Source organism: Salmo salar, chromosome 07 (assembly GCF_965601325.2).
Source record: "Salmo salar chromosome 07, fSalSal1, whole genome shotgun sequence".
In the NCBI taxonomy this organism is placed as follows: domain Eukaryota; kingdom Metazoa; phylum Chordata; class Actinopteri; order Salmoniformes; family Salmonidae; genus Salmo; species Salmo salar.
Window position 1 is genome coordinate 25,591,609 of NC_138297.1, and position 13,107 is coordinate 25,604,715.

At 44.7% G+C, this 13,107-nt stretch overlaps 1 protein-coding gene across 1 annotated transcript in view; it reads left to right on the forward strand.

Annotated features, from left to right (window-relative positions):
- dnah2 (dynein, axonemal, heavy chain 2) overlaps positions 1-13,107 on the forward strand; it is a 207,176-nt gene that overhangs the window by 110,815 nt on the left and 83,254 nt on the right. Inside the window, exons 40-42 of the mRNA XM_014206991.3 lie at positions 10,115-10,267; positions 11,042-11,167; positions 12,251-12,469. Of these exons, the coding sequence (XP_014062466.3) occupies positions 10,115-10,267; positions 11,042-11,167; positions 12,251-12,469 (498 nt within the window). The remainder of the gene's footprint in view (positions 1-10,114; positions 10,268-11,041; positions 11,168-12,250; positions 12,470-13,107) is intronic.

Below are 13,107 nucleotides of genomic sequence, written 5' to 3' on the forward strand. Positions count from 1 at the left end.
TTCTCACGTTTTGGCCTGCCATATGAGTTCTGTTATACTCACAGACACCATTCAAACAGTTTTAGAAACTAGAGTGTTTTCTATCCAAATCTACTAATATGCATTATATGCATATTCTAGTTTCTGGGCAGGAGTAGTAACCAGATTAAATCGGTAAGTTTTTTTATCTGGCCGTGAAAATACTGCCCCCTATCCCAAAGAAGTTAACAAGGACAACACACAGGTCTTTCCATCACTGTATGATTTTTTTGTGTGCAAATGAACTCAAGCTTATGGACAATGTGAAATGTTATATTGCGAAGCACCTGAGTGAGTTGGGTGGGCAATTACGCAGTTACTTTTCCGAAACGGATGACACAAACAACTGGATTCGTTATCCCTTTTATGCCCTGCCTCCAGTCCACTAACCGATATCTGAACAAGAGAGCCTCATTGAAATTGCAACAATCGGTTCTGTGAAAATTGAATTTAATCAGAATCCACTGCCAGATTTCTGGATTGGGCTGCGCTCAGAATATCCTGCCTTGGCAAATCGTGCTGTTAAGACACTGATGCCCTTTGCAACCACGTACCTATGTGAAAGTGGATTCTCGGCCCTCACTAGCATGAAAACTAAATACAGGCACAGACTGTGTGTGGAAAATGATTTAAGACTGAGACTTTCTCCAATACAACCCAACATTGCAGAGTTATGTGCATCCTTTCAAGCACAACCTTCTCATTAACCTGTGGTGTTTTAGTCACAATTTTTGAGGAACAAATAAGGTTTTATATGTAAGATATAAATGTATCGTATAGTGTGTGTGTGGTACGCTTACAATGATGGCAAAAAACAACATTTGAGAGTGCGCTGACCCTGGAAGCTGGAGGTTGAATGTTTGATACGGGACTATAAAAAGTTTGGGAACCACTGTTCTAGACGATAACTTTGTGGCAACAGTTAGGGGAAGGCACTTTATTGTTTCAGCATGACAATGCTCCCGTGCACAAAGTGAGTTCCATACAGAAATGGTTTGTCAAGATTGGTGTGGAAGAACTTGACTGGCCTGCAAAGAGCCCAGATCTCAACTCCATCTAACACCTTTGTGTGATGATCGTCGTCGAAAGGAGTAGACCAAGGTGCAGCGTGGTAAGTGCTCATGATTATTTTTATTTTACTCAGAACACTAGAACAAAACAATAAACAACAAAAAACGACCGTCACGTTCTGCAGGCTAACTGAGCTGCACAAAAACAAGATCCCACACTGAAGGAGGGAAAAAGGGCTGCCTAAGTATGATTCCCAATCAGAGACAACCATAGACAGCTGCCTCTGATTGGAAACCATACTCAGCCAAAACAAAGAAATACAACACATAGAATGCCCACCCCATGTCACACCCTGACCTAAGCAAACAGAGAAAAACGTCTCTCTCGGGTCAGGGCGTGACACTTTGGAATGAATTGGAACACCGACTGTGAGCCAGGTCTAATCGCCCAATTTCAGTCCCAGACATCACTAATGCTCTTGTGGCTGAATGGAAGCAAGTAGTAAAAATATCCTTGATCTAGTCTTTGGCCTATATCCTAGTCTGACTTTGGGGCAGGTCATGCTGTTCTTCACATTATTGTCTCTGGTAAACACACACTATATCAAATAAAATCTATGTTTATTTGTCACATGCAAAGGATCCAAAATGTGTAAGCGGTACAGTGAAATGGTTCCTTGCATAGTGGAGTCTTTTGTTTAGACATGTAGGTAGCTAGCTAAACAATGAACCATAATCCCAACCCATATTACCATGCACTGAATCTGCAGGTAGCTAAAGCTAACCAAATAGGTTCAATGTTAACTAGCTAACATTATGCTATAACTAGCATTTCAAATGGTACAAATAGATTCAAATAATATTACTACACAGATCATTCACTTAACGTTAGCTAGCTAGCTAACAGTACGCTTTAACTTGCAATGAAAATGACTTTCTGACAAAATAAGAAAGATATAATATCTGAAAATGTAGCTAGACTGGTATACATTAGAGGTCGACCGATTATGGTTTTTCAACGCCGATACCGATTATTGGAGGACCCAAAAAAAACGGCGATACCGATTAATCAGACGATATTTTTTTATTTTTTTATTTATTTGTAATAATGACAGTTACAACAATACTGAATGAACACTTATTTTAACTTAATATAATACATCAATCAGATCAATTTAGCCTCAAATAAATAATGAAACATGTTCAATTTGGTTTAAATAATGCAAAAACAAAGTGTTGGAGAAGATGTGCCATGTAAAAAAGTTAACGTTTAAGTTCCTTGCTCAGATAATGAGAACATATGAAAGCTGGTGGTTCCTTTAAACATGAGTCTTCACTATTCCAAGGTAAGACGTTTTAGGTTGAGGTTATTATAGGACTATTTCTCTCTATACCATTTGTATTTCATATACCTTTGACTATTGAATGTTCTTATAGGCATTTTAGTATTGCCAGTGTAACAGTATAGCTTCCGTCCCTCTCCTCGCCCCTACCTGGGCTCGAACCAGGAACACATCGACAACAGTCACCCTCGAAGCATCGTTACCCATCGCTCCACAAAAGCTGCGGCCCTTGCAGAGCAAGGGGAACAACTACTCCAAGTCTCAGAGCGAGTGACGTTTGAAACGCTATTAGCGCGCACCCCGCTAACTACCTAGCCATTTCACATCGGTTACACCAGCCTAATCTCGGGAGTTGATAGGCATGAAGTCATAAACAGGGCAATGCTTAAAGCATTGCGAAGAGCTGCTGGCAAACGCACGAAAGTGCTGTTTGAATGAATGCTTATGAGCGTGCTGCTGCCTACCATCGCTCAGTCAGACTGCTCTATCAAATCATAGACTTAATTATAACATAACAACACACAGAAATATGAGCGTTTGGTCATTCATATGGTCGAATCCGGAAACAGTATTTCGAAAACAAAACGTTTATTCGTTCAGTGAAATACGGAACCGTTCCATATTTTATCTAATGGGTGGCATCCCTAAGTCTAAATATTGCTGTTACGTTGTACAACCTTCAATGTCATGTCATAATTATGTACAATTCTGGCAAATTAATTACGGTCTTTGTTAGGAATAAATGGATTTCACACAGTTCGCAACGAGCCAGGCGGCCCAAACTGCTGCATATACCCTGACTGCTTGCACGGAACGCAAGAGAAGTGACACAATTTCCCTAATTATAAGAAATTCATGTTAGCAGGCAATATTAACTAAATATGCAGGTTTAAAAATATATACTTGTGTATTGATTTTAAAGAAAGGCATTGATATTTATGGTTAGGGTTGGTGCAACGACAGTGCTAAATCATCACCCGTTTGGCGAAGTAGGCTGTGATTCGATTACAAATTAACAGGCACCGCATCGATTATATGCAACGTAGGACACTCTAGATAAACTAGTAATATCATCAACCATGTGTAGTTAACTAGTGATTATGTGAAGCTTGATAGATTTTTATAAGTTTAATGCTAGCTAGCAACTTACCTTGGCTTCTTGCTGTCCTCGCGTAACAGGTGGTCAGCCTGCCACGCAGGCTCCTCGTGGAGTGCAAAGTTAGGCAGGTGGTTAGAGCATTGGACTATTATTATTAATTTTTTTTAATGTATGAAATGTATACATTCACGACTGTAAGTCGCTCTGGATAAGAGCGTCTGCTAAATGACTAAAATGTAAATGTAAATGACTAGGAAGGTTGCAAAAACGAATCCCCGAACTGACAAGGTAAAAATCTGTCGTTCTGCCCCTGAACAAGGCAGTTAACCCACCGTTCCTAGGCCGTCATTGAAAATAAGAATGTGTTCTTAACTGACTTGCCAAGTTAAATAAAGGTGTAAAAAAAAAAAAATACATAAAAACGCCCAAATCGGTGTCCAAAAATACAGATTTCTGATTGTTATGTGAACTTGAAATCGGCCCTAATTAATCGGCCATTCCGATTAATCGGTCGACCTCTAGTATACTTGATAAATGATTCTACCGCTCTGTCATGGATGCCATGGTTTCCCTTCATTTGAAGATGTTTTATACAACAGCCTTCTATGTTCTGTTTTTGACCCCCTCCGCATTTGCATAATCTCTTTGCTTCCACCAGGCATTCCACTGATTTTAAAACTCTGTCAACTTCTTCTGTGACAACACTGTTGATCGCCGTTTCTTCCCGATCACTGTCATCAGAAACCTCAACAATGTCTGGTTCAATTAAAATGTTTCTACCTAAATCAGGGATTTCCTCATCGACTGATTCATTTCAGAGTCAGAGAGAGTCAGCATGCCACGATCGTCCTCCAGAAAGTAGTCCATCACAACTTTTTCCCACTGATCTGTGTCGATAGCGCCTGTTAAATTCAGGGCAACAATGTTGAGGGCAGTAGCAGCACTTTTGAAGTTCTTCATGATATCTTTCAAAAAAGCTGCAGTAGAAAGGATGATCTACACGTACTGAGCAGCTCATGTTATAGACAGAAGCATGCTACATGGCAGACCAATCCAAACTCATCTCTCGGCATGTCCAGCCCATCCATTATCTCAGCCAATCATTGCTAGCGGGAAGGTTCCTGTGTTTTTCCGTGGCTAAACCAACTAGGCTCATAGTTTTAACAATTTTATTGGTGTTTACAAATGGCACACACGCTTGTTATTAAGGCACATGAAAGTTCACATGTTCCAGAAGGCATTTCTGCCAAAAAACGCATTAAAAAAACATTTATAATGTTCAAATGCCTCTCTTGTGAAATAGTGATGTGGAACATATGCCTAGCTTCCTGAAAAGGGTCACATTTGCATAAATCTTAGCTAAATGGAATGGATGTCCTGTTCTGAATAAAATCATTGTGGGAAATTAGACTTGAATCAAGAGGCATTCAGCCATGGCATTGTAAACATTCTCGTTTGGTTAGCTAGCTAATGTTAGCATAACTAGCTAGCCACTGTGCAAATGAGGTTTTTGCTATCTAAAGAAACGCCTGGGAATGTGTTTATGATTGAACCTCCTGTAAGTTTTCCTTCAAAATGGTTGCTCAAAGCTGTGCGAGTAGTGGATGTTCAAGCACCACAAGAGAGACAGGCGGCTGTACAGCGGCTGCTAGTGGCAGAGACTGAGAGCGCACAGCGCAAGCACATTGAGTGTTGCGCTTGAAAGGGGTGCGTGTTGTGGTGTTGCGCTTCAAATTTTGACCGGTAACTGTAATTAACGTGTTAACTTTTGACTGCCCTAATTTCTACCAAATGATTGATTGATTATGCACATTCGCTTTTCCTTGCTAAATAGATCTTCTGTCCGGGTACGACACCTTTCTAAATGATATCTCGCTCTTTGTGCCACTGTGGCAGCCAGAGACCAAAGCTTTCTGCGTGCGAAAGACAGTGGCCTTGAGACACTGGAGAGACCCGGAGGCGCAGTTAAGTCAGTTAAAAACTTCTTGCAGATCAGTGGGACGCTACCGTCCCACCTGGCCAACATCCGGTGAAATTGCAGAGCGCCAAATTCAAATTAAATTACTATAAATATGAAACTTTCATGAAATCACAAGTGCAATACATCAAAATAAAGCTTAACTTGTTGTTAATCCAGCCACCGGGTCAGATTCCAAAAAGGCTTTACGGCGAAAGCAAACCATGCGATTATCTGAGGACAGTGCCCAGCACACAAATGCATAACAAATCATTTTCAACCAGGTTGCGACACGAAAGTCAGAAATAGCGATATAATATATGCCTTACCTTTGAAGATCTTCTTCTGTTGGCACTCCAAAAGGTCCCAGTTACATTACAAATGGTCCTTTTGTTCGATAAACTCCTTCTTTATATCCATAAAAACTCAGTTTAACTGGCACGCTTCAGTCAATAATCCACTTGTTTTCCCTCCTTCAAAATGCATACAAAATGAATTCCAAATGTTACCAATAAACTTATCCAAACAAGTCAATCAATGTTTATAATCAACCCTTAGGTACCCTAATACACAGATAAACGATCAAATTTAAGACGGAGAATCGTTATTGTCTTTACCGGAGAAAAATACCAAAGGACGAGCTCTCATTTACGTGCTTGGAAACACTACAGCCAAAATGGGAGCCACCTAGAAAAACTTCAATTTCTGGCAAGTTTTTCCAAAAACCAGCCTGTTGACATCTAGTAGAAGCCCTAGGGACTGCAATCGGGCACGATTTCGCCCTATTATAAAAGTGCCAGCCATTGAAATCAGTGGTAGGATGACATTCTTTTATTTGGGGATGGTTTGTCCTCGGGGTTTCACCTGCCATTTCAGTTCTGTTATACTCACAGACATTATTTTAACAGTTTTAGAAACTTTAAAGTGTTTTCTATGCAAATCTACCAATTATATGCATATCCTAGCTTCTGGACCTGAGTAGCAGGCAGTTTACTTTGGGCACGCTTTTCATCCGGACGTCAAAATACCGCCCCCTGTCCCAAAGAAGTTAAGAACAAATTCTTATTTACATTGACGGCCTACCAGGGAACAGTGGGTTAACTGCCTTGCTAAGGGGTAGAACGACAGATTTGTTACTTTGTCAAGTCGGGGATTCGATCCAGCAACCTTTTGAATAAGTATCAACTAGTGGCGCAGAACAGTTCAACTTCTTACAATTCTACATATTTTGCCATGGGCAGAGAGAAAAACCCTGGAACGCACAAACACCCACAGACACACACACACACACACAAATACAGGAAGGAATGTGCATACACACACACACACACACACGCTGCCTCGTGCTCTGAGATGAGTGTCAGTGGGATTTGGAGCGCGGCCAGGATGTTATGGGATTATCTACAGTGGGACTCCTATTGAATCGGATGAAGGCATGGAATCATGGCACACACACAAACACACACACACATACACACACACAAACACACACACAGATCACTGGGACCAGAGCCAGAGCAGGATTAATGCTGACTCACAGGGGGGTTGTGTGTGTGTGTGTGTGTGTACTTGTTCCGCAGCGTGTCTTTAACAAGATTCAAATTCACTTCTGCACCAGAGCACCCTCCCAGTCCCACCCGCGCTTCAATAACATCCTATAACACACCCCTGAGGCTTCAATACCAACACACACACACACGCCAAACTTTCACTAAACTTACCCATGACACCCTTTGTTAAGCCCCTAGAGTCGATGTCCGCGCCCCCGCAAATTCTTTATTAGCATAATAATAAATAATAGCCATAAAAACCCATCAGATTAAGCTAGAGATATCTTATATGTTTTGCATCGGATGCGTCTCAATCCACTACATCCGCAGATATCGCGCTTCCACATCTGCAGTGGAAGGAGACAGAGCTAGAGTGGTATTTGTAATACCATGAGACATCCCGAAAATCAGTCTTCTCCCAAAATCATCTGTAGCATCCGAATGATTTGGCCTACAAACTATTGTGACCCCCTCGATGGTGTGTGTCCCCCCCCCCCCCCCCCCGCAAGCGTCTTGGGACTCGTCTGAAGTCGGTACTGCCAACTTCTGTCTGTAGCATTTTTTATCAAACTTCTCAAACACCCTCCCCATCCACACACAGGCACACACGCCCCAAACAGCAGTGGTGTGTGGTCTCCTGTGGGGAACAGTAATTAGCTGCCAGAGAAAGAATAGGGGGTGTTAACTGAACACCACAAATAACAGCAGATGAACAAGAGGTGGGAAAGAGACCAGAACACAACACAACCACTCCAGCCCTGGCACAGAGGGAGGGAACACGGGAGGGAAGTAGAGACGGAGGGAGAGAGACGAAGGGAGGGTGAGAAGGTGGAGGATAAGGAAATATGTAGAAATGGAGGGAGGGAGGAGATACAGACCGACGGAGAGAGACAGGGACTGGAGAGAGGAAAGAAGAGAGGGAGAGGCTGTTCACGCCTGCTTTAAACCACTAACACCCCAATGCCAACCAAGCCCAATGCCAGCTAAACCCAGGCCAACATACACACATCTCAGGTCCCCTTGCCACACACATCTCAGGTCCCCTTGCCACACACACACACACCCTCTCACTGCATGTGTGTCAAAGAGATATTGTCCCTGTCCCTGATGGGGTTCTGCCATCACCATCAGAGCCATGCAGAAATAACACCTATCTGCTGGCATGGGGCTTTTTGGCCTAGGTGTTTGGCCTACTTTGGTCTGCTTTGGCCTGTTTTGAGAGTGCGGAGCGTATTGTGTATTCTGTGAGCTGGAACAGACAGGAAAGAGGATTTGCTTCCCGTGAGCCCATCGTCTGCTCTGCCTAGCATGACAACACTGTGTGTGTGTGTGTGTGTGTGTGTGTGTGTGTGTGTGTGTGTGTGTGTGTGTGTGTGTGTGTGTGTGTGTGTGTGTGTGTGTGTGTGTGTGTGTGTGTGTGTGTGTGTGTGTGTGTGTGCATATGCATGTGCGTTTGTGTGTGTTTGCGTAACTGTGTGCATGAGCGATTGTGTGTCACTGAAGCGCATGAAGGGAGAAGTGATGAGAACAAGCTGACATGGTAACCCAGGAGCCCTCCATGCTCTCTTGCACACACACACACACACACACACACACACACTACATTACAGTAATGTACACTCACTATCTTCCTCATATGCTTACTCAAAAGCACACACAAACCCACTGACATCTTTCTCATACATACTCAGATTCTACCTCTCTACGACACACACACACACACACACACACACACACACACAGCCTGCTTGCCAAGAGGGGATCATGACAGCCAGTGTCTGTCAAGCTGTCTGCTGTAGGGCAGGGCAGCTTCATAGCGTATTTTCTAGTCTGTCTATCTCTCTCTAGCTGGCAGGCCAGCTAACAAGACAGACAGACAGACATGTCTATATGACACATTTCACATGACCAGGTTATATTATGATACAACGCCGCTAGCTAGGTGACTTTAAATACTGAACAAAAATATAAACGCAACGTGTAAAGTGTTGGTCCGATGTTTCATGAGCTGAAATAAATGATCCCAGAAATGTTTCCATACGCACAAAAAGCTTATTTCTCTCAAATTCTCTGTTAGTGAGAATTTATCCTTTGCCAAGATAATCCATCCATTTGACAGGTGTGGCATATCAAAAAGCTGATTAAACGGCATGATAATTACACAGGTGCACCTTGTGCTAGGGGCAATAAAAGGCCACTCTAAAATGTGCTGTTTTGTCACACAACACAATGCCACAGATGTCTCAAGTTTTGAGGGAGCGTGCAACTGGCATGCCTACTGCAGGAATGTCCACCATAGCTTTTGCCAGAGAATTGAATGTTCATTTCTCTACCATAAGCCACCTCCAATGTCATTTTAGAGGAATTTGGCAGTATGTCCAACCGGGCCTCACAACCGCAGACCACGTGTATTGTGTCGTGTGGGCGAAGGGTTTGCTGATGTCAACGTTGTGAACAGAGTGCTTCATAGTGGAGGTGGCGTTATGGTATTGGCAGGCACAAAGCTACAGACAACGAACACAATTGTATTTTATCAACGGGGAATTTGAATGCAGAAAAATGTTGTGATGAAATCCTGAGGCCCATTGTGAGGCCATTTTTTTGAAGGGTTCTGTGACCAATAGATGCATATCTGTATTCCCAGTCATGTGAAGTCCATAGATTAGGGCATAATGAATTTATTTCAGTTGACTGATCTCCTCATATGAACTGTAACTCATTAAAATCTTTGAAATTGTTGCATTGATATTTTTGTTCCGTATATATTGGGGCTCCCGATTGGCGCAGAGGTCTAAGGCAGTGCATCTCGGTGCTAGAGGTGTCACTACAGACCCTGGTTTGATTCCAGGCTGTATCACAACCGGCCGTGATTGGGAGTCCCATATGGTGGCGCACAATTGGTCCAGAGTCGTTAGGGTTTGGCCGGGGTAGGCCGTCATAGTAAATAAGAATTTGTTCTTAACTGACTTGCCTAGTTAAATAAAAATATGAGAGGCCCATCCTTCACGCTATGCTCTAGGGTTGTGATGGGTTGATGTGCTTACTGACTCAATTTCTCTCTTTCTTTTATTTCTGCCACCCTCTATCGCTCCCATCCTATCTTTTATTCTCTCTCCCCCCCCCGCCTCCCTCTCCAGCTCCTGGCTAAGAAGGTGTTCACCCTGTACTCTCTGGCAGTGCAGCAGCTGTCCAAACAGGACCACTATGACTTTGGCCTGCGTGCCCTGACCTCGCTGCTCCGCTACGCGGGCAAGAAGAGACGTGTCTGCCCCGACGTGGCCGACGAGGAGGTACAGTGAAACAACTCACTTCACCTGACCAGGGTATACAGTAACAGCACTGCAACTGACTGCAGAGTACTACGCAGCTATACAATATGCTCACTTTCCAGCATTGGGTTCAATTCGATGACATGTGAGTCAGTTTCTAGAGAGAAAGATAAAAAGTCTAAGAGACAGAGTCTGGTAGGCAGACAGACAGACAGGCAGACAGACGTCAGAGAGCAAAAGATAGATAGAAATCTACCTTTGAATAAATTGGCCAACGGCACTTTTCTATTAATCTCCTGAATAGAACTGTAATTCAATCCATCTGACCTCTGTGTGTGTGTGTGTGTGTGTGTGTGTGTGTGTGTGTGTGTGTGTGTGTGTGTGTGTGTGTGTGTGTGTGTGTGTGTTGTGTGCTCTCTCAGAGAGACGCAGAGACACAGAATGCAGATGAGAGTTTGACACCATAAAAGTGTGCCTAACACCCGAAAGGGTGCCTGACACTGTGATGAAAAAAATGTATCAAAGAGGACAAAAACTTGAAAAGTAAACTTGAAAAGGATTCATCTTTACCTGATAGCGAGCTTCAGTCGTTCCTCTGTACTTTTGTATAAATTCACAGTTCCTCGCATTTGTTAAGTTTCTGTTGATGTTGTAAAAGTTAAGTCGGTGGTGATCGAACGAGAACCTTGTGTACAGTTGTATTTAAAGTCAATTCATGTCAAAGACAGAAAACTATACCTCGCTGTGGCTCAAACAGGATGTGATGTCACCCCCTGACCTCTTACCCCTGATCAGATCCTGCTGATGTCTATGAAAGACATGAACATCGCGAAGCTGGCCTCCGTCGACCTGCCTCTGTTCAACGGAATCATCCAGGACCTCTTCCCCGCGGTGGAGACCCCTACTATCGACTACGGAAAGGTACCCATGCACACACACACACACCTCCCCGCCATGGAAATCCCCACCGTTAGTGAAAAATAAAGTGGCTTCCCAGTTTTACACTTGAACTGAAAAGGATTAGTCGTTGGAGCCTGTCAAAGCAGATAGGCCTAATGCATTAACTAATGAACGAGTCTCTGAGAACTGAAAGTTCTCTGCTTCAGGTAACGGACACTCACTGTGCTTTTGTCTGATGATGGGGGGGACACATACACGTTAGCGGTCTGATCAACCCGTGGTGGGACTGAGAAGCGGAGGAGTGGGGGAGCGAATCACTTCTGGAGAGAGGACTGTAGCTATCCTTCCATCTCTCTAGTCCCCTCTCTCTCTCTCTCTCTCTCTCTCTCTCTCTCTTCCTCTCTCTCCACACGCGACTGCCGTCTCTAAAATGTGCCATCTGCTTTTCACACTACCGAGACGTGAGTGAGCCAAGTTGAAAAATGCCGCATCACATCTCCATAAATAATTCAGTGTGTTGAGCTGCTCCACTCTGCATCGGCTCTGCATGTTAGAGAGAGAGAGAGAGAGAGAGAGAGAGAGAGAGAGAGAGAGACAGAGAGAGAGAGAGAGAGAGAGAGAGAGAGAGAGAGAGAGAGAGAGAGAGAGAGAGAGAGAGAGAGAGAGAGAGAGAGAGAGAGAGAGAGAGAGAGAGCGAGAGAGAGAGAGAGAGAGATAGAGAGAGAGAGAGAGAGAGAGAGAGAGAGGAGGATATTTATTCATCTAGCTGTTTATTTGGCCTGCTTATAAACAGTCTATCCCAGTCCCACTGGTACAGGTGCAGAAATAGGGAGGGGAGGGGTTGGGAGGGTGGGGTAGAGATAAATACTCTAAAGGGTTTACATTGTTGCGTTGTAACTACACCGAATGCTTGTGTTGGTCAGCGTTGTTCAGATGTATAATTCAGACCCTCTGACTGCTCTGTACCAGATGCCCCAGGGCAGACCGGGTCTCAGCAAGTAGCCCTGAATACTGTTTCACTAACTCTGTCCATCCGTCCCTCTGTCTCTGTATCTGCTTCTTTCTCTCCATCCATCGCTTCCTCTCCTCCCCCTCTCCCCGAAGCTGCGAGAGACGATCGAGGCGGAGCTGCGTCAGGCCTGTCTCCAGGTGACCCCCTTCACCCTGACCAAGGTCATCCAGCTGTACGAGACCAAGAACTCCAGACACTCCACCATGATCGTGGGCAAGACGGGCAGCGGCAAGACGGTCACCTGGAGGACCCTGCAGAGCACCCTGACGACCATGCACCGCAAGGGAGAGCCCGGGTTCAACCTGGTCCGGGTACGTCTTGTCTGTCTCTCTGGTCCCTCTCTCCGGTCCGTCTGTCTGTCTCTCTGGTCCCTCTCTCCGGTCCGTCTGTCTGTCTCTCTGGTCCCTCTCTCCGGTCCGTTAGTCTGTCTGTCTGGTCCCTCTCTCCGGTCCGTCTGTCTGTCTCTCTGGTCCCTCTCTCCGGTCCGTCTGTCTGTCTGTCTGGTCCCTCTCTCCGGTCCGTCTGTCTGTCTCTCTGGTCCCTCTCTCTGGTCTGTCTGTCTGTCTCTCTCTCTGGTCTGTCTGTCTGTCTGGTCCCTCTCTCTGGTCCGTCTATCTGTCTGGTCCCTCTCTCTGGTCTGTCTGTCTGTCTGGTCCCTCTCTCTGGTCTGTCTGTCTGTCTGTCTGGTCCCCCTCTCTGGTCCGTCTATCTGTCTGGTCCCACTCTCTGGTCCGTCTGTCTGTCTGGTCCCACTCTCTGGTCCGTCTGTCTGTCTGTCTGGTCCCTCTCTCCGGTCCGTCTGTCTGTCTGGTCCCACTCTCTGGTCCGTCTGTCTGTCTCTCTGGTCCCTCTCTCCGGTCCGTCTGTCTGTCTCTCTCTCCGGTCCGTCTGTCTGTCTCTCTGGTCCCTCTCTCCGGTCCGTCTGTCTGTCTCTCTGGTCCCTCTCTCC